At 36.3% G+C, this 21,785-nt stretch overlaps 1 protein-coding gene across 2 annotated transcripts in view; it reads left to right on the forward strand.

The window, feature by feature from the left end:
- SPAG16 (sperm associated antigen 16) overlaps positions 1-21,785 on the forward strand; it is a 968,306-nt gene that overhangs the window by 675,818 nt on the left and 270,703 nt on the right. For both annotated transcript variants that reach the window (XM_070458611.1, XM_070458612.1), the window contains one exon: positions 3,604-3,669. In XM_070458611.1, coding sequence (XP_070314712.1) covers positions 3,604-3,669 — 66 coding nt within the window. The remainder of the gene's footprint in view (positions 1-3,603; positions 3,670-21,785) is intronic.

Consider the following 21,785-nt stretch of genomic DNA (forward strand, 5'->3'; position numbering starts at 1 on the left):
GTCAGAGAAACCATTATTGCACACAGCTTCTCTGAGAGAATCAAATGCTGGAGCAATGGCATGTTAGGTCATGTGGCTGGTTTTTTTTTTTTTTGTAAAACACTGCCCTCTTTTTCATTTTTTTCACTTCTTTGGGAAAAAAAAAAACAACAATTCTGACAAGAATTCATCAAAGAAGATATTCCAAATTTTAATGTCCCGATTTGGGTATTGCTTTTGATTAAGGCTGTTTGCAGACCAGAATATTAGTAACCCTCATATTCCCTATACCCCAAAGAAAAAAGAGGAGATTCACTTTTATCTTGGGAACAAAGCTGGATAGAAAAGCTTTTTTAACTTTTCTTAATTCATGAAACATTTATCTTCGAGTCAGGTTTTGTTATAGCAGCACAAATGTGGTCCATCAGCATTTCCATTATAACCCCATATTTCCAGGGCTTTTCAAGAGTGCCTTGGAGATTTTACTTTGAATTAAACCTTGGCATTCAGGATTTGAATCAGGAAACTCCATTTTCCCTGCCAATTAATCAAATAGTTTAGAGGTTCTCAATTTAGAAGAGGACCAAATATAAAATTTTTATTAACACAGAAATTATTTTAAGACAAATTTGCTAACAAATACTTAGACCATATTAGCACTCATTATATAGTTATAGTGCTATTTAACTATATATGGTGTTGTTACTCAGTTGATCAGTTGTGTATGATTCTTTGCTACCCCATGGACTGTAGACCACCAGACTCCCCTGTTCAGGGGATTTCCCAGGCAAGAATACTAAAGTGGGTTATTTCCTACTGAGTCCTCAAAAAAATTAACCATAAGCGCTCCTAAGAAAATATATAAAGGCTAACTATAACATCTTATATTTGCCTTTTTGACTTTGTAAGTAATTTATTTCTACTTTGGGAATTTGGATGATTTGAAGTCCTCAGCATAATTGGTTTAATGTTATTAACAGTATCAAGATAGTAAACCAGAAGAGCCTGGGTAGGGGGAATCCTGAGAGGGTGCCAAAGTGTTTTAATACATTTTTATGAATTTTAAATTCATGAAATCTTGCATTCTATAAAAAGGGATTAATAGCATGCATTAGTTCTATAAATAGATACTTGAAATTTAATGTGTTGAATTCAGTGACAATAATGAGGATTAAATAAGTTTAATTACAAAGCCTTTCCTCTTAGTTCCAAACTAGTCTGTGAATGTTCTGTGGTAGTGAGAAGGCATAATGATGACCCTGTATCTTTTAATGTATCCTTCTATAGTCGCTTCTGAAATCTCTCCTCCAGCCTTAAATAGTTTAGGATTAAGCCAACAAAATGTAGTGAATGAAAAATAGATGAAGCCTTTCGAGTACACCTACTCTCCTTCTGACTGACTTCTGTCCAGCCACAATGGCCTCTTTGCTGTTTCAGAAACATACTAAGCAGACTCCCACATTGAGACATTTGTTCTAACTTTTTCTTCTTGGAATGCACTTCCTCCAGGTGTCTTCTTGGCCAACTCCCCTTACTGCCTCAGTCTTTGCTCAAACCCTGCTTTCTGAATGTGGTGAAACTCTATCACTCTACTTGATAACTGGATTTGCCCTTAGATCTTCAATCCCAGAATTCATGACACCCATTACCCTACCTAACTTTTCTTCTTTCTACAATATTTATTCTCTTCTAACACACTTAGCTTCCCTGGTGGCTAAGATGGTAAAGAATCAACCTGCACTGCTGATTGCAGGGAGACCTGGGTTCAATCCCTGGGTTGGGAAGATCCCCTGGAGGAGGGCATGGGAACCCACTCCAGTGTTCTTGTCTGGAGAATCCCGATAGACAGGGGAGCTTGACAGTCTACAGTCCATGGGGTCGCAAGGAGGCAGACGTGACTGAGTGACTAAGCAACACACTCATACCTTTGTAAAATGTCTGTTCCTTCACTCTTCCCCTGGATTGTGAGGTCAGTGAAGACAAGTTTCTTTGTTTTATTCATTGACGTATTCTAAGAACTGTGCTGAGGATATATTAATTGTTCAAAGATATTTATTAAATGAAAGATACATTATAAAATGATATCTGAATTTCATCCCATAACAACAATCTGCAAACAGCATTTCAGATATAACTTTCTCTGTTCTCTGGTTCTTCTATAAGATTTGAAGTATTTCCCTAGGATAAGTAAGAATTCACTTTGAACATAGATGACACAATGAAAGGTCCTACATTTAATCTTTTTATAATGTGCTGTTGTCCAGTTGCTAAGTCCTGTCTGACTCTTTGTGAACCCATGAACTGCAGCATGCCAGGTTTCCTTGTCCTTCACTATCTCCCAGGGTTTGTTCAAACTCAGGTCCATTGAGTCAGTGATGTTATCCAACCATTTCATCCTCTGCCACCCTCTTCTCCTTTTGCCTTCCATCTTTCCCAGAATCAGACTCTTTTCCAATGAGTTGTTTCTTCATAACAAAGTATTGGAGCATCAGCATTAGTCCTACCAATGAATATTCAGGACTGATTTCCTTTAGGATTGACTGGTTTGATCTCCTTGCCATCCAAGGGACTATCAAGAGTCTTCTTTAGCACCACAATTAGAAAGCATAAATTCTTTGGCACTCACCCTTCTTTACAGTCCAACTCTCACATCCATATGTGACTACTGGAAAAATGGTAGCTTTTACTATATGGACCTTTGCTGGCAAAGTGATGACTTTGCTTTTTTAATATGTCTAGATTTGTCCTAGCTTTCCTTCCAAAGAGCAAGCACCTTTTACTTTCATGGCTGCAGTCATCATCCATAGTGATTTTGGAGCCCAGGAAGATAAAATCTGTCACTTCTAATTTTTCCTTTTGTTTGCCATAAAGCAATAGGACTGGATGTCATAATCTTAGTTTTTTGAATGCTGAATTTAAAGCCAGATTTTTTTTACTCTCTTCTTTCACCCTCATCAGGAGACTCTTTAGTTCCTCTTCACTTTCTGCCATTAGGGTGTAGTGTGCTATGGGCTCATTTTTGGAAATTCTGTAGTTAATTTCAATTAGTTTTATCTATTGTTTGGAAAAGATAAATAAGTAGATGCAAAGCATGGTTTTCTCAAAATAAATGTTTATTTTGTGTTAAACATACTACTGGACAGGTTTGTAACATTTTTTATAATTGTAATGATCTTAATACCAAGCTAAGAATTTATGAATTAAAACATGATCTTGTGATTGAAAAGGAAAAAGAACCCCATAACCTCAGCAGTGATGAAAACATCCTGAAAACAAGGGCTTTCTATAAGACTTCACTACTTGGCACCATGACTTGAAAGGTATGCTAATTACAAAGGGAGTCATTTAGTGAGAATTCACTACCAGTTCAATGGTATAAAAGTGAGAACACTGGAAGTTCACTGTAAAATACCAATGCTGGTGACACATTCACCAGTACAGTCATGTCTGATTCTGAACAGTAGCTGACAGCAAAATTTAGCATTTTCTACTGTGAGTATGTATTGATTTTATTAATTGACTTAAACACTACTTTAAAACAAATAAGATCAGTTATCTTTCCATTTCTTTTCACATATATCAAAAGGAATTTATTTGACTTGTGTTATTGCTTTGTCTTTTTAGGGAAAATGTGAGCAGTCACTCTATGGTCACATGCATTCCATCAATGATGCCACCTTCACTCCTAGGGTAAGTTTAGTCCTTCCACTAAGTTATTTTACAGCTTTATTATTATAAGACAAGTGCTCGGGCCTGGTGCACTGGGAAGACCCAGAGGGATCAGGTAGAGAGGGACATGGGAGGGGGGATCGGGATGGGGAATACATGTAAATCCATGGCTGATTCATGTCAATGTATGACAAAACCCACTACAATATTGTAAAGTAATTAGCCTCCAACTAATAAAAATAAATGAAAAATAAAGTAGAAATGAAAAGCAAAATAAAAATAATAAAATTCATTTTAATGAAAAAAAGTACCAGAGAAAAATGGCAGGTTAACAGGGTGAGAGGAGAGAACAAATTTGTAAATTAATTACAGCAATGAAAACAATGTATACATGATATAGAATTAAAGAAGTTTAAAACAAACTTTACAGTGATAAGTAGAGGGGAACTTCCTATTGTACTTAATTCCACTTAAACACATGGTTTAAGGCTTTCTGTCTAGCGGCCTTCAAGAAAGTAAGCGGAATATAAGCTTGTAAATTTTAGTGTAAGATCATAAAATGAAGTGATTGAAAGGATAGTCAAGAATAGAAAATGTTAAAGAAATGGGGCCTTTCTTTAAGGTAGAATAAAGCAACCTTGATTTTACAGTTTTTCAGTTTCCCATGGAAAGATTTCAAATATGTCTTTCTTTATATAAACTGATTACATAGCAAAAATATTTACCTACAGTTTGAGTTATGTAGAGATCGGGATGATTTTACCAGTGATGAAGATTGTTAAACATGGCTTTGAGTTTCTGTGCTAACTGGGATTGTCTCTAAAAGGGCTTCCCTGGTGCCTCAGTACAGAATCCACCTGCAATACAGGACACCCAGGTTCAATCCCTGAGTCAGGAAGATCCCTTGGAGAAGGGAATGGCTATGCACTCCAGTATTCTTGCCTGGAGAACTCCATGGACAAGAAGAGCCTGGCAGGCTACAGTCCATGGGGTCACAAAGAGTCAAACACAAACACAACTGAACTACTAACACTTTCACTAAAAGAGTTCAGATGGTAATCATGGAAGGATGATTTTAAGTTTGTACTTTCTCGGATAAAAGCAATTTGACTAGATAGATGACCTCTCAAGTCCCTTCAAACTATATGATTTAATTATATCCAACATTTTAATTTGTCTCTCAGTTCCCAGTAGAGTGTAAATCTTAGTTCCATATTCCTCTTTCATTTAGTCAAAAATGAAATCTGATAGATTACCTACACCCAACCTCAAAATGACAGCATAGTCAAAATTCCATTACTATCATGCTGTTATTATTCTTTTAGAGGGAGAAAAGTGATCACTAAAAATAATTCACTAAGAATAATTTCTGCTAAAGGAATGTTTACTTCAAGTGAAACTGTTCTGGGGTCACCAGCCCTGGAATATTCATGATTGGCTAACTAAAATTAAATTTTAACAAATTTGTTTTAGTAAAGAATTTACATTTAATTGACTCTCTTGAGTCAATATATTATAAATTAGTTCTAAATGCCAAGTGAAATTTTATTTCTAGCAGAGTATATAGCCACTTAAGAACTGTAGACCCACATGATAGGATATTTATGCTAAAAAATCTATTAAGTGGCTTAGAGCTTCACATACCCTAGGAAAATTAAATGGAAGCTAAAATGCAGTAAAGTAATATTTTGTAAGTCAAGCATTTATTTTGGTAAGCAGTCACTTAGCTGGAAAGGACACACCATTTAACATCCTAAATAGTACAATTAATAAATATGGAAATACCTAAATTAGATTTATTCAGTCAGCAATCAAGGGACCCATACGTCAATTATGTGTATTTCAAAAGCAAGATAATGGACATGAGGTCCAGGTGTGTCCAATATCAAAGTGACTGACCAAAGTGACTGTCAAATATCAAAGTGTTACTGTTTACACACTTTGTTCATACCAAAGGGACTATGACAACACTGCTCCAAATTAACATTCCCAAAGCCTCATTGAATTTTTCCATTAATTTATCTCTTCTTTGCTATAAATATTTAATTACTGTTAAGGAAATGCTGTTTTCTTTTTATGAATGACACTCTTAAGTGAAATTTTCAGTCACTTATGGACATGACTGAGTGACTGAACTGAACTGAACTGAATTGATGTCAACTGTTTTGAAAGCAGTCATATTTCACATACCTGTTAGGGAGTGTCAGGAAGATGAAGGCAGCAGTAACGGAAAGAGCGCAAAGACTTTCAGGATTTCTAAAGGAAATGGCATTGTGGCACAGTTCACATTCAAACTCTCAAAGTTGTGATCATAAATGCATTATATGGTACATATATAGCAGGCAGAGAATTGTTTAATATCAGGTCTGTCTGCTAATTGTTTGATGCCTTAGGGATAAGCATTCAAGTTACATTACTAGTTAAAATGCACTTAGCTATTTACATAAACACAATTTTTGGAAATTCTTTAATTTTAGATTTCTAAGCAGAAATCAAAAATGTAAAACTCAGTGAGATGCAGGTGCTGCTGCTGCTGCTAAGTCACTTCAGTCGTGTCCGACTCTGTGCAACCCCATAGACGGCAGCCCTCCAGGCTCCCCCGTCCCTGGCATTCTCCAGGCAAGAACCCTGGAGTGGGTTGCCACTTCCTTCTCCAATGAAGGGAAGTGAAAAGTGAAGTGAAGTTGCTCAGTCGTGTCTGACTCTTAGCGACCCCATGAACTGCAGCCCACCAGGCTCCTCCGTCCATGGGATTTTCCAGGCAAGAGGACTGGAGTGGGTTGCCATTGTCTTCTCTGGAGATCCAACTAGCCACCAAGAATCACAGAACCAAATATACAATATCAGTATATATGCATGGTTCTATATAAAAGTATATAAATTAAGATTTATTTCTCTGTTATAGTATTAGGGCTCCAGCGTCTTCATTTCTGACTGATTTTTCTATTGGAGATAGATTTTTATCTAAAACCTCTGTTTAAAGTAATCTGCTAATGAAACATTTTAAGGACCTATGAAAGCTTTTTACTAAGTCAGTTTTGTAAAGCAAAACCTATATTTTTTAAGTTGACTGTAATTACCATTAATATTAATTACATTAATATAAATTAATATTAATAGACACAGATAACTCAATGTAAGTAATTTTTTTAATTATAGAAATATATAGCAAGAAAATGAATAGGGGATCCCTATCAGAGTGTCCCCTGCCTTTAATTTTTTTAGGAAATTGACTAGGCTAGGGTGGAGTTGTCTAGCTAGGGTGGAGTTTCCATCAGGCCTTCCAGGGAACTCTCTTGATCCTCTTCTAGAGTGAGGTTATGGTCAGGTGGGTGTCCTTAAATCTCTGTGGATATTCCCCACTGTTCCAAGAGATACATAGCCAGGATTTCTGTGCTATGCCTGCCTGGAAAAGCCAGATGAACACTGTAAATCAACTCTATTAGAATTCCAGTACATCCTTCCATGGGACTATTTACCTCAGTCTTGCACATTCAAGCTAGGAATTTAGTCTCAACACATTGGTTGTTGGAACAAAGCTGAAAGGCCCTGTAGAATCAAAGGTGATTCTATAGTTCTAGAATCCTAATCAGCTCATAAAAGAAGAGGTTTCACACAGCTTCAAGTTCCATTCTCACTTATTCTAATTAATCTGTTGTTTTACTCAAATATTGTTATATTAATTATTTTAATATAGAAATATATACTTTATATAACCTATGGATATTTTGATTTTGAAATGAATGACATATAGCCTTAATAGAGGGCTATTCAAGTTCTAACTTGTTTTTCATCTACACTTCCATGGAAACTACCTGCTGTGAATAAGGGTGATGGAAGGTGAAGTCTGTCAATTTTACTTTGCAGCAGTTTGGAATTTTAAGTAAGTATGACAGAAAGGGATTTAATAGGACTTTGCAGCAATGTAGATTCTTACCCCTTCTGTTGGCCTTGAGTCATGTAGAGGACAAGAGAAATAATTGCTTGCTTTAGAGAACTTGAAGAAGAGTGGTAATTGTGAGTAATGATTCAGGTCCCAGTTTAAGCCAAGAAGGTGAAGGAAGTATTTAAAACAGAAAGTGGCATTACAGAGGAATTGGTTGATCATATATATGATCATTAGAGGATGGTGTAGAAGGATATGTGAGAGCTAGGAGAGGTAATAGAATCAAATTAAGGGACAAACACAGATCTTTGAAGATAAGAGTCTAAGTAAGTAATAAGGGAAAATGTGCTAGTGTGGGCATCTATCAATAACAGTCACTTACATTTTGTATGTCAAAATGGCCATAGAATCAAAATGACTATATCAGAAGGAAAATATCAAAAAGCCAGTAGTCATAAAATACGGTAGTACTGAGAAAAGATGAAGTCCTCTCTGCATTCTGTGCCCCGGTATCTCACCCTGTACAACTTTCCATAGGTGTCAGAGGCTGTGGACTCAGGTTGGATGGTTAGGAGTTGCTCCAGAAAATGTGCGCTGTCAGCTTTAACCGAAAGCTCATTGAGGAACAATTGGACGTTCAGAATTAAGTCATGAATCACATTACATATTTTAAAATCAAAATATGCTGTAATCCCACTGAAATCCTAAGGTAGATCCATTGTTGTGATTCACTGCCGAGAATCACAGTCATTTTCCTTCTTTGAAGACTATAATTCCTGAGTTATTGTTTCTCTTTACATATATGGCTCATGAAGTACTTTGACACTTCCTTGACCAGTTTTCCTCAAACACCTTTTTCCTCCTCAGCTACATACTCTTGAAGTCAAACTCAGAACACTTTGTCCTTACCTGTAATTGCATCATTTTCAAATCCTCAGTTCCAAGCATTGCTTTTCTAAAGATACCTGTCTGACTTCCAGCTCTTAAGTAAAGCCAGTGTGGTGCTTCCACTTCATTGAGAGGTTTTATTAGCTAAAATCTTGCTCACCATCTTATCACCTTTCTGCCTTCACTTACTGTACCCCAGCTTGGGTACCTCAGTTGTCATTCTAGCCATTCCACTGCAAAGAACTTCATTTAGTTCAGTTTGCCCTCCTTCCAGTCATGGTTCACAATGTCTTGGGGCTTTTCTCTGTTCACTTAAAAAAAAATTCTGTACACTGGAAAGCATTAAAAAGAAATGTGAAAGAGGACATTTTAAATTTTGTTTGGCTCGCTATCTCCAGCATCTGGTATAGCCTATTTTGCATACATAATATTAAAAAATGTGATGAATAAATGCAGAGTTTTAGACAAATGAAAGCACAAGGATTTCATTATAGTGTGTATCACTGCATCTTGTTTTTTTCAACTATGTTGGCTTTCAAAGTTCTGTGGATATTGAACTGCAAGGCAAACTCATTTAATTCTCATAATAGATTAGCTGTTCCTTAGAAAACTTCTATAGTATCATAGTGTTCCATAACTTTGGAACACTGGAAAATTACCCAATTTCAGTTATACTTGTCCCCTAGTACATTTTGGATCCTGGCTTTTCCACTCACAAGATGTATAATCTTGATAAATCATTTAGTTCATTGTAAATGAATGATAAAAAGAACAGTGAGTATTGCACAATACATATAATGTGTTTAATATAATACCCGGCAAGTAGAAAATACTATTATCACTTCTATTCTTAACACTCCTACTGTTACTATTATTGTTGTTTAGTCACTAAGTTGTATCTGACTCTTTGTAACCCTTTGGACTTAAGCGTGTCAGACTTCCCTGCTCTTCACTGTCTCCTAGAGTTTGCTCAAACTCATGTCCACTGAGTCTGTGATGCTATCCAACCACCTCATCCTCTGTTGCCCCCTTCTCCTTTTGCCTTCATTTTTTTCCAGCATTAGGTTCTGGGAGACCAAGGGTCAACTCTTCGCATCTGATGACCGAAGTATTGAAGTTTCAACTTTAGCATCAGTCCTTCTAACAAATATTCACGATTGATTTCCTTTAAGATTGACTGGTTTGATCTCCTTGCTGTCCAAGGGACTCTCAAGAGTCTTCTGTAGCACCACAATTCAGTTCAGTTCAGTCGCTCAATTGTGTCTGACTCTTTGTGACTTCAGGGACTGCAGCACACAAGGCTTCCCTGTCTATCACCAACTCCCAGAGCTTGCTCAAACTCATGTGCATTGAATCGATGATACCATCCAATCAACACATCTTCTGTCGTACCCTTCTCCTCCTGCCTTCAATCTTTCCCAGCATCAGGATCTTTTCTAAGGAGTCAGTTCTTTGCATCAGGTGGCTAAAGTATTGGAGTTTCAGCTTCAGCATCAGTCCTTCCAGGGAATATTCAGTTCAGTCTTTAGGATTGACTGGTTTGATTTCCTTGCAGTCCAGTGGACTCTCAAGAGTCTTCTCCAACACCACAGTTCAAAAGCATCAATTCTTCAGTGCTCAGATTTCTTTATAGTCCAGCTCTCACATCTGTACATGACTACTGGAAAAATCATATCTTTGACCACATGGATCTTTGTTGGCAAAGTAACATCTATGCTTTTTAATATGCTGTCTAAATTGGTCATAACTTTTCTTCCAAGGAGCAAACATCTTTTAATTTAATGGTTGAAGTCACTGTCTCCAGTGATTTTGGAACCCAGGAAGATAAAATTTGTCATTGTTTGCACTTTTCCCCCTTTTATTTGCCATGAAGTAATGGAACCAGATGCCAGTATCTTAATTTTTTGAATGTTGAATTTTTTTACTACTACTACTATTGCTAGTGAAGCTAATGTTTCTTTCTGGGCTTCCCTTGTGGCTCAATGGTAAAGAATCTGCCTGCCAATGTAGAAGACGTGGGTTCTATCCCTGAGTTGGGAAGATCCCCTGGAGAAGGAAATGGCAACCCACTCTAGTATTCTTGTCTGGGAAATCCCTTGGACAGAGGAGCATGGCGGACTGCCGTCCATGGGATCGCAAAAGGGTTGAATAGGACTTAGTTTCTAAACGATGATACTTCTTTCTAGCCACTTGTTTTTGAATATGTAGATGTAAATGAAAGAATGGCCACACACATATATGTGACTTTCTTATATCCTATCACTTAATTTAGTTTAATATATATGTTATAAACATAAAGCTGCAGTATATACTTAATATTTTAACAGAAATAAGGAAATAAATTCTAAAGCTATTCTGAATAAGAAATTATTGAATTATATTAAACCTGAGCTAAATTCCATGAAAAAATATATATAAACCTATATAGGAATATTTTGTCTGTTTCATATCACAGCATAACATTTAATAATTAGGTTATTAAGAACTTTAAATTTGATCTGAACTAGATTAATTACTTTCTCAAGTTACTAGTATGTGAACATAGTGCATTAATTATCTATTTTTAAAAATCGTGGGAAAGTAAATGCCTGCAATTGCCTACCTGTAAAGTTATCCTCATTCCATTTTGGCAAAGAAAGATTAATTTCTGTTTTCTGAATTTTGTTCATTTTTATTCAGTCTCAATCAAAGTACATAGTATCAATCTTTGGCCATTTTATATAAAGAAATACAAATAACGTTTAGGTCATGCAGTGATTGATCTTCTGAAGGACAAATGATGTCAGGCAGTACTTACCAAAAAAAAATTTAATTTTGTTTACTTCTTCAGCAATACAAGTTGATGTCAACTACCATTTAGCTGGGCCAATAATATTGATATTTGATGTCAGTTCTTATTCATTGCTACACCTAGATGATTCATAAGTCAAAACATTTAGATGTGTGATGAAAAACACTAAAGTAGCCTCTGTCTATCTGGGGAAATGGAGACAACAACAGAATAGAAAATTAAAGGACATGGAACTTGGCATTTTCATTTTATATAATATTTGAATTATTTCAATAATTCCTATATATTAAAAATTAATTTCAGTTCTTTCAAACTAATCTATACTAAATGATGTTCTTAAACTAAACCTTTTTGAAAATAACCTTATTGTGTTAACATTTTGTGAAGAAAAAATAGCTTTTGATGAAAAATGTAAAAGTGAAGGAAAAAAGAGTTTTTATAAGCATTCAAAAATTAGAGAATATATTTAAATGTAATAAATTGATAGAGGTTCTTTTTTTCTACTTAGCTCTCAGAAATTTAACACTTCATATAACAAAGAAGACACAATACATTTAAGATTTTACTCTGCCCCCAAAGTTTAACCTTTAATAACTTCTTTAGTTGTATAGAGGTGATTTATGCATTTGTAGTTTTCTTGGTAGCTCCATGAAAATTAGAAGCAACATGATTATGTCATATTTCTTGACACTGCCTCTTTGGCTGTGAAACTAACAATTTGTGTATATGTATGTATGTATGTGTCTATGTATATATGTGTGTATATATATATATGTATATATGTGTGTGTATATGTATATATATATCCTTTTGGTGACTTAAAATATTTGGAAATATCAGTCAGTTCAGTCGCTCAGTCTTGTCCAGCTCTTTGTGGCCCCATGGACTATACAGTCCATGGAATTCTCCAGGCCAGTAATACTGGAGTAGGTAGCCTTTCCCTTCTCCAGGGGAATCTTCCCAACCCAGGGATCAAAGCTAGGTCTCCCTCATTGCCGGCAGATTCTTTAATACCTGAGCTACAAGGGAAGCTCTGTCCTTAGCTGAGCCACAAAGGAATTTTGCCCTTAGGACCTTATCTTCTGGTAAGAACCAGAGATATTAAACTAGTAAACACATTAATAGTCTCAAAAATAGTAAGTCATATTTATCCAAAATCAGTTAGGGTGGAAAAAGAGGTAAGAGTTGGAGCTTACAATGAAATGGTCAGAGAGGTACTCTCTTAGAGAGTGACATATAAGAAAATCGTGCAGTGATTTTAAGAAAGAGAACTCAAAGCAGAGGCAACGATAAAGGAGAGGTTCCTGAGATAGTGGAAGTGTGGCATGACAGAGGAACAGGGCACATGGAGTGGACAAGGGTTAGTTAGATAAAGCAGGTGGAATAGCTTACATCTGATAGATAATTGTCAACTAAGGTTGCTCTTTTGGCTAAATGTGAAATGGTTGAGGTCATTTTAGGATAACCTCATAACATTGTCTATAGCTTCCAAAATGCTTATTCATATAAAAATGCCCTGACTATGAGAAGTACAATAGGTTCTTTTGACTGAATAATACCTTAACATTTTTACTCCATAGACCTTGGCACAGTTCTTGGTACAGAAAGTAATCAATAAACATTCATCGATTAGGAAACATTAGAAAGCCAACACAGGTCAGAACTCAAAGGGTATTTTAGAGGACATTCCAAGGACAATGTTTGCTGTGATATGATTAAATTTATTTTTTACTATTGATCTTAACATATTCTTTTAAAATTTATTACACTTTTCAGATTGTCCATGTTTGTTTTGAGCACACAGATGCTAATATTGTACAAAATATATTTACTGCTTCTATAAGAAACAGTGTCATTTCTCAGAGTATTTGGCTATTTAGGAAACCAGTCTTTCAGTACAATTAAATCTTATTTGGGTGGTTTTCAGAGTACAAAAATATTTTAAGTAAAAAATCAATATAAAATATAGTTTTCTCTAGTAATGATTAAGTTAGACAGTCTAAAAACTTGTATGAGATTTTAAAAGTTTGAAAAACTACATGCATGATAAATACCATGAGTTTTTCAAAAGATTGTTTACATATACGGATAATGTCTAATGTATCATATGTTATGCCTGAATCACATAATTAGAGCATGATGAATTGCCACACAAATTTACTCATAAGCATAATTACAATAAAAATTAACCCCTTTAATATAATTTTCTTCACTTGTGTGTTTGCTGATGAATGTGATCGTGTGAATTGATACCTTAAAAACTGCTGGTTAACATGCACAACCACAAGCATAGCAGGAAAATCTGGCCTTCATCTTCAGAAGATTCAAATTGTATATCCAGAGTGGCCTTGCAGGAAAAATGTTACATCTCCCTGAAGAGGGGCTAAAATTTCCTGTGGCAAGTTTTACTATGGTCTTGGGGCCTAAAATGTCAATCACTACCATGTTATCTTTCATTCCGCCTCATTAAACAGCTGTACAATAACACTCAACAGTCTCCTAACTAAAGGAACTGTAGCTCCTGAATCTAGATTGCATTCAGAAACCTGAACTAGTTTTATTTTCCTGAAGTATTCAGGTTTTCATATTCACTTTTTATTAAGAATTTGCTAACATTCCTTGACCTGATATTTTCGTGATAGTGAAGTAAAACAAAAATTTTGTTACTAAGTTAAGTACTAGTTGCATCTAGATCTTTTACTCTACCTAAGCTGAAGAAAATTTGGAACACAATCTTAATTACATGTAGTCTTTGTTTCTTTTTGATGAGTTTCTTATTAGAGTTGACCAAAGGTGTTTAAAATTTTTCTTATGTTAGGGGATAAAATTATTTTTAGAAATAGCTGGTTTTCAGTTTACATGCTCAAATACAAAAAACAAGTATACATAAACTATTAATATATGGATTTCTTCCATATTATGTTGATTTTCATACCTAAAATAGTAAAAATGGGCTGTACCTTTTTGAGATTATAACTTTTCTTTCTCCAAAGAGCATTCTATGACTACAACTTCTTCAAGGATATATTTTCTCTAATGAAAAAAAAGGGTGAGAGACTTTTTTTTCTTGGGCTGCAAACTGACTGCAAATGGTGACTGCAACCATGAAATTAAAAGACATTTGCTCTTTGGAAGGAAAGCTATGACCAAGTTAGACATCTATTAAAAAGCAGAGACATTACTTTGCCAACAAAGGTCTGTCTGGTCAAAGCTATGGTTTTTCCAGTAGTCATGTATGGATGTGAGAGTTGGACCATAAAGAGAGCTGAGCACCGAAGAATTGATATTTTTGAACTGTGGCGTTGGAGAAGACTCTTGAGAGTCCCTTGAACTGCAAGGAGATCAAACCAGCCCATCCTAAAGGAGATCAGTCTGGAATATTCAGTGGAAAGACTGATGCTGGAGCTGAAACTCCAATACTTTGGCTACCTGATGTGAAGAACTGACTCCTTAGAAAAGACCCTGATGTTGGGAAAGATTGAAGCCTGGAGGGGAAGGGGACAACAGAGAATGAGATTTCTGGATGGCATCACCGACTCAATGGACACGAGGTTGAGCAAGCTCTGGGAGTTGGTGATGGACAGGGAAGCCTGGTGTGCTGTGGTCCATGGGGTTGCAAAGAGTCAGACATGACTGAGCGACTGAACTAAACTGAATTGTTTCTAAAAATTCTGAGCAAACAGAAGCACAGCCTAGTATATGATAGTTCGTAGAAAGGCTATGAATTTTAGTTAAATATATGTAGTTCTACCTTCTAATCTATTTTTTAAATCAAACTATAGTTTTAAAGATATTTTACTCAGTGACTTTAATATGACAACAACCAAATAAAGCCTGTTGTCATAAACATGAACCTTAGAAATGTAAAAATAATTTAAAAAAATATTCATAAATTGTCATTTTTGAATATGTGGTGGAACTGCTCTGAATTTATTGCAATTGTGCTTATGTACATATTAACAGGAAACAAATTAATTGCAGGTTGTTCCAGCAGTGGTATTGCAGTGAATACTGTATTAATCATTTACTATTGGCCACTTTAAAAGAGACCTCTGCCAAATAGACTAACAGTTTAGGTTGCTAACAATAATTAAAACAGGTTTAACAGAATTGGTGTGATTCTACATATAACATGTACAGTGACCAAAGAATCAAAGGACAAAGAGAGAAGCAATTGTTATTGAGAATGGTAATTAATATGGTGCTGCCATCTTTGCTTGGTGATTAGTTTTATTTAACTGTGAGGTAAACATATGTATTTTTAAAAAGCTCTGTCTGAGCACTTAAGAAATTATTATCTTGAAATTACTAGCAATATGAAGTTGTACCTTGTTCTTAGTAAGTACTGGGTAAATATTTGTGGAAATGATTTAGGTGAAGAAGAAAAAATAAAATCTTGTTCTAACAAGGAAGAGACTGGCTTGACTGGATATTTCACAGTCTGTACCTTAGTCGTTGGTTAGTTTTCATCCAGGTTCCAAACCCCTCTCTGACCTCTAGTCACTGCAGCAGAAGACTGGCGTTTCTCTGATTTTCATTTCCTACCCTGTCTCCTTCATTACTCTGGGAATGTAAAAGGACTGCTGTTTTCCTCTGATGAAAGACAACAGATTGATAAACTTAAGTGTCTGCATCATTAAAATTGCCATCCATGGTGTATTTCTTTTAAGTGTGGTATCAACTGTGACTAGCTTTTACTCCTCAGGGGGTCCTGTGATCTCCAGTTCCTTATGTAAATCAATGCAAAAACTGCTCCAGCACTGTCACATGCTATTCATTTCAAACTTTAAATGGAATGTTCTCTTTCTTGATTTGCCAAATGGAAAGAATAGAGTGGCAGTGTACAAAGGGAGAGGTTAACAAAACAGAACATTGGTCCTACCAGGAGTGTGAGGAGCATTGGAACAGGAAGTTTGATGTTATTTTCAAATCTGTAGAATCAGAGATTTACTTATATCTGTTTTGTTCTCATGTAAAGTTACAGGACATTTATTTTATTTAGGATGTTTACAAACTAGTTTCAACAAGATGGCTGCATACCTCATTAAGAGCTTAGGATCATATCTTATCTGTTTCCAGTTTGTGCTTCTCCTGTCCTCCCTCCCTCACCACACTCCACTACATGGAACTGGGTCATTCTAAGAGGGAACACGTGTATGGTAAATATTTAATCAATGACTGACTTTTATCAGAGTCCCTAAAAAAAGAAAATTCATCATCTTTTAAAATTATATATAAATTTCTTCAGCTTATCATAACAAATGAAAGTAGACTGGTGGAGTTGTAAAGATGTACTATGGAGAAAGATGGGTTAGAGCAGCTCAGTTAAATGGATCAAAAAGTAGTAAAGGTTTAGCAGTTGACAAATTGGTTTTTAAAAGCATTCAAATGCCCTTTATTTTGCAAATTATAAAACCCATTAGTATGGGTTGTTTTAGGAAGTAAAATTATCACCATAGGCTTCTTTCAAGTGTTAATAATATGGCATATATGCTTTACTTAAAGATAGTTGTTTAAAGAAAATAGGTTGATGAGCAGAGGCAAAGAACTCTCAAGATATAATAATTTCAGGAAAATATATGCTCTGTCTCTGTGTGTGTTTAGTATGTGTGTGAATCACTCAAGTGACCACATTAATTATGTACATGTGTCATGTTATAAGTGCTAAAGACTGAGTGAGAAGTTTATTGGCATGTTTTATTTAAATCTTAAGTACTTTCCAGTTTAACAGGGAAAGTGACAGAAGTTAGAAAACTCTAAGCTCTACTCAGGCTTTTCATGGTCTGGCAACATTCACTAATAAGCCATATCCCCCTTTCCCAACATTGTATATTTGTAACCTCAACTTCTGCTGGTTCCAAGGTCACTGTGCCAAAGTCAAATAATAATGAGCATCAAAATTAAATTTAAAAGCTTCAAATAAAGACCTTCCTTCTGATTTACATATGAATTTATTCCTAACTTTCTTCTTATTTATCTAATGAATTTGGCCTCAATCAGACTGAGTTTCCAGTCCCAACTATTGCTCACCAGGTATGTGAATTTGAAGCAGCCTCAGAGGATCAGGATGGTGGAGGAGGAGGATGTGGAACTCACCTCCCCCAACAAACATCAAAAATATATCTAGATTTGGGGTTGTTTCGAGAGAACAGCATCGAAACATGTATATTATCTATGGTGAAACAGATCACCAGCCCAGGTTGGATGCATGAGACAAGTGCTCGGACCTGGTGCACTGGGAAAACTCAGAGGGATTGGGTAGAGAGGGAGGTGGGAGGGGGGATTGGGATGGGGAATACATGTAAACCCATGGCTGATTCATGTCAATGACAAAACCCACTACAATATTGTAAAGTAATTAGCCTCCAACTAATAAAAATAAATGAAAAAAAAATAATAAAAAAAATATATCTAGATTTGGAATGATTTTCACAGAAAACCAACTAGAAGCTGGCTAAAGATCTCTTACACAACCAAAAAGCTGCAAGGAAAAAATCCCATAAAACTGGGTAGAAAGGGGAAAAAAATAGGCATTGGGGACAGGACTGGCACCCTTGGAAGGGACCTGTGAAGAGGAGAGAAGGCTGATACGGGCAGGCTGTCTTCTGGGAAACCCCGGGGGAGGTCTGATGCAGCAGGTAGAGCGGTTGGAGGAGTCTGGACTCTGCTCAAGAGGAACGCACCCGTGCTGGCTTGCTAGCAGTCAGGGCAGAGGTACCCCTGAACTGATGACTGTCACCCAGCTGCACTCCCCAGCCTGAAATGTGCACTAGCTGGGGACTGCTACTAGGTACTAGGCGATGAATCTCAGGAGGATGGGCCCTGGGAGAGGACTCTTACCTAGCAGCACAGAGAGATGCCAGAGGGCCTGGGGTGAGGGCCTTGGCCCCCAGTGCCAGCCTAGCACTAGGCCTGGGATGAACATAGTGGAGAAAAGGACACAATATAGGGCTGCGTCTGGGCAGAACCATAGATGCCTGCATGGGAGATGCATAGGTTTTGCTGTGACTACATGGGCCTCACTTTCACCTCCTCTGGGACAGAGCATACACCTAAGGGCAACAGAGCCTTATTGGATCCACACTCAGGGCTTCTTCTCCAGAAAATGGGAAGCAGACCTCAGCCCCCAACAGGGCTGTGACAGCCCGGGAATAAAGAAGAGGCCCCACCCAACATCCAGTACAGGCTCTGGACACTGCAATACCAGTCACACCCATTTCACAGGGCTGATGACTGTCACACACTGAGGACAGGTATGGCTGGCATCTTTTCTAAAACCAGCCCTCGCTCCAAAAATATTGGACTTACAGTTTACACAGGTTGTTCCCACATAAGAACCCCCCTCCAAGACCACTGTATTTGGTCTATTTCACTATTTCACCTAAATTTATGGAGACAGAGAAAGTTAAGCAACATGAAAAAAGCAGAGGAACTACTCCCAACTAAAAAAACATCGAAATCCACTGAAAGAACCAATAATAAAACAGACTTCCCCAGTCTGCTAGAAACTGAGTTCGAATAGGAAGTAATAAAAATGCTAACAGAATTAAGAAAAATTATTGATAGAAATCCAGGTCACTGTAACAAGGAGCTGGAAACTATAAAGAGGAACTAATCAAAGTTAGACAATTTGATTGCCAAGATAAAAACTAATCTAGAAGCAATGAGTGGCAGACTAAATAACACAGAAGAATAAGTGAGTGATCTGGAAGATAGAGTAATGGAAATCAATCACAACAGCAGACAAAAAGACAAAAAAAAAAAGCAATGGAATAATATAAATATGCCAGCCTATGTGTAATAGGGGCTTTAGAAGGGGAAGATAGAAGGAAGGAGATCAAAACTGTATTTGAAGAAATGATGGCTGAAAACTTCCCAAACCATAAGAAAGAAACAGATACTTAGGTAAAAGATGCACTAAGGGCCCCAAATAAGATGAACCCAAGCTCAAAGAAATGTCTCAAGCCTTCACTTTTCTGATCTGTGGGAGATTTTGATTTGGACAGCCTTTTTAATTCTCTTTCAGAGATGTGTCTATAATCACAAATGCTTTCTTTAGAAATTGAGAAAATCTATTGAATTTGAATGTATCAGTTAGAAAGATTTTAAGGGAAAGAAGAATGTGTTTTCACCATCTGGTTTTTCTGAAATTTGAATGGTCTTTTATGACTGCATACTTATTAGTAAGCCCAACAGCAAAACAGAAATCTTTTTAATTTAATGTGCACAGTGATGCCAAACTGAAATCATTTAACATTGTTCTGTCTTCAGATATTAAATACTAAGATTCAGGTTTTTTTACTTCATATATCTTTGGTTTATTCCTTCATATTCCAAAAATCCTCTTACCCTACTCGGACATTACAGTCAGTATGGAACTCTGTAAATATGTCATGAAAGACTACTGTAGTGTGTCAAAAGAAAGCACTAAGAGCCTGCAAGACGAAGATCTCATTCATGAATACCTGAAATAATGTCAATAATGACACTGACAATGAAGTAAGCTCACATGAGAGTCAAAAAATTTATCTCTAGTGCTTTTAGCAGAGACCCATTGCCAGAGGCCGAATGCATTAATTTTATGTGTCATGTTAGGAATTTCCATTTCTCCTTGAATAAAATGTTAGTTTCAAAAATTGTCCTTAGAGTAGAAAGACTCTTGGTGATTTATTAAAGCTTCTTCTCTTCTTTACCTTCGAACATCCACTTATTTTACATCATATCTAGCAGACAGGAAGTTGGATTAATCTGTCCTCAGTTCTACCAGACTGTGCTTTCAGTTGAATTCTAGCATTTGCAGAGTGAAAGGCATTATGCTAGATTTTGTGGTAGATTCAATCAAGTATTTAGTCCTGCTCTTTGATGAACTAGAATATAATTAAAGAATCAAAATCTACATCCAAGTTGAGAGCTATCTATCAATGTAATGCAACAAATTACAAATGCTAAAAATGGCGAGTTAAAAATCAATGGGAATATCTAACATAATTCTGGAGAGAAGTCAATTATAACCATTAGGAAAAGTTTTGCTCTAATGATTCAGCTGTGGATAGAATGATTCATTAACTCATTTATTTAAATATTTACTGAGTGTATAATATAAGCCCCAAACTGAGTACAAAATATGTATAGCAGTGCTGTCTAAACAGACTTTCTGTAATGATGGAACTGTTCTTTGTCTAAAATGTCCAATATAATTGTGACTAGCTAAATGAGAAAATTTCAGTTTTAAATACAGTTAACTTTAAAATGTTAGTTACTCAATTGCAGAAGGTAACATTTCGAGTACTCAGTAGCCACATGAATTGCACAATATAGATCTAGAAGGAAGAGACAGGCATGAAAATAAAAATAGTTGTGTAAGTTTTATGACATGGTTCTTCAGGTGCAAGATAAGGAATACCTTATGTTCCTTAGAATAATTTAGAAGAAGGTGTGTTAGAGCCAAGTTTTAAATACACTTAATAGAAAGAAATAGCGAATAAGCATCCTGCTGCTGCTGCTGCTGCTGAGTCACTTCAGTTGTGTCTGAGTCTGTGTGACCCCATAGACAGCAGCCCACCAGGCTCCTCTGTCCCTGGGAGTCTCCAGGCAAGAATACTGGAGTGGGTTGCCATTTCCTTCTCCAATGCACGCATGCATGCTAAGTCGCTTCAGTCATGTCTGACTCTGTGTGACCCCATGGACAGCAGCCCACCAGGCTCCCCTGTCCACAGAATTCTCTAGACAAGAGTACTGGAGTGGGTTGCCATTTCCTTCTCCAATAAGCATCCTAGTCAGTGGCAATAGCAAGATGATGAGGGCATCATGTGTTTGAGGAGTAGAAAGCAGAGTAATGTGTAGAGAAGTTGTGGGGACCAGAGGCAGGAAGGAAGCAGGTCAAGGAGGGGCTGATTTTTCAATCATGACATTATTGATATTAAAGACCAGGTAATTTCCTTTTCCTGGATCACTCTTCTTAACTCAGTGGTCATGACTCAAAGATCATATTCCTAGTGAGACCATTACTGACCAGGATATTTTTATTTTAACACTCTTTCTGCCAAATACTCCTTGTCTACCATTTTTAAAATTACTTTCATAAATCCTAGTAACATTTAATGTATAACTTATTTTACTGATTTATTTATTGTGTGATTCTCTTCAGAAGCATACAAATTCTGTAAGTCTAGGGCTTCTGTCTTGTTTACTGTTTATCTATGACTTAAATCAGCTCCTAATACCTAAAGGGCTCAATCAATAGTTCTTTGATGAATGAAGTTTCCTACTGGCCCAGACAGGTTTGCCTGAGTTCAGCCAAATTCTTGCTAAGACTATGGCACAAACTAGAAAAACACAGGGAAGTCATGTTTACTTGTTTTTCAGGGTCTCAGAAACACAATTTTGTACTTAGTTCCTGCTTAACTCACTCAGACTATTGGCCTTCATTATTTTAACATACCAATATTTATGTTCAAAACACATAACTTTTTACATCATATATAAAATTAATATTTCTCAGTATGAGCTCCAAAAACTCTTTAGAATTTTTCCACATTATTAACCTCATCATAAATTCACCATATTGCCCCT

This window comes from Odocoileus virginianus, chromosome 30, assembly GCF_023699985.2.
Source record: "Odocoileus virginianus isolate 20LAN1187 ecotype Illinois chromosome 30, Ovbor_1.2, whole genome shotgun sequence".
Taxonomy (NCBI): domain Eukaryota; kingdom Metazoa; phylum Chordata; class Mammalia; order Artiodactyla; family Cervidae; genus Odocoileus; species Odocoileus virginianus.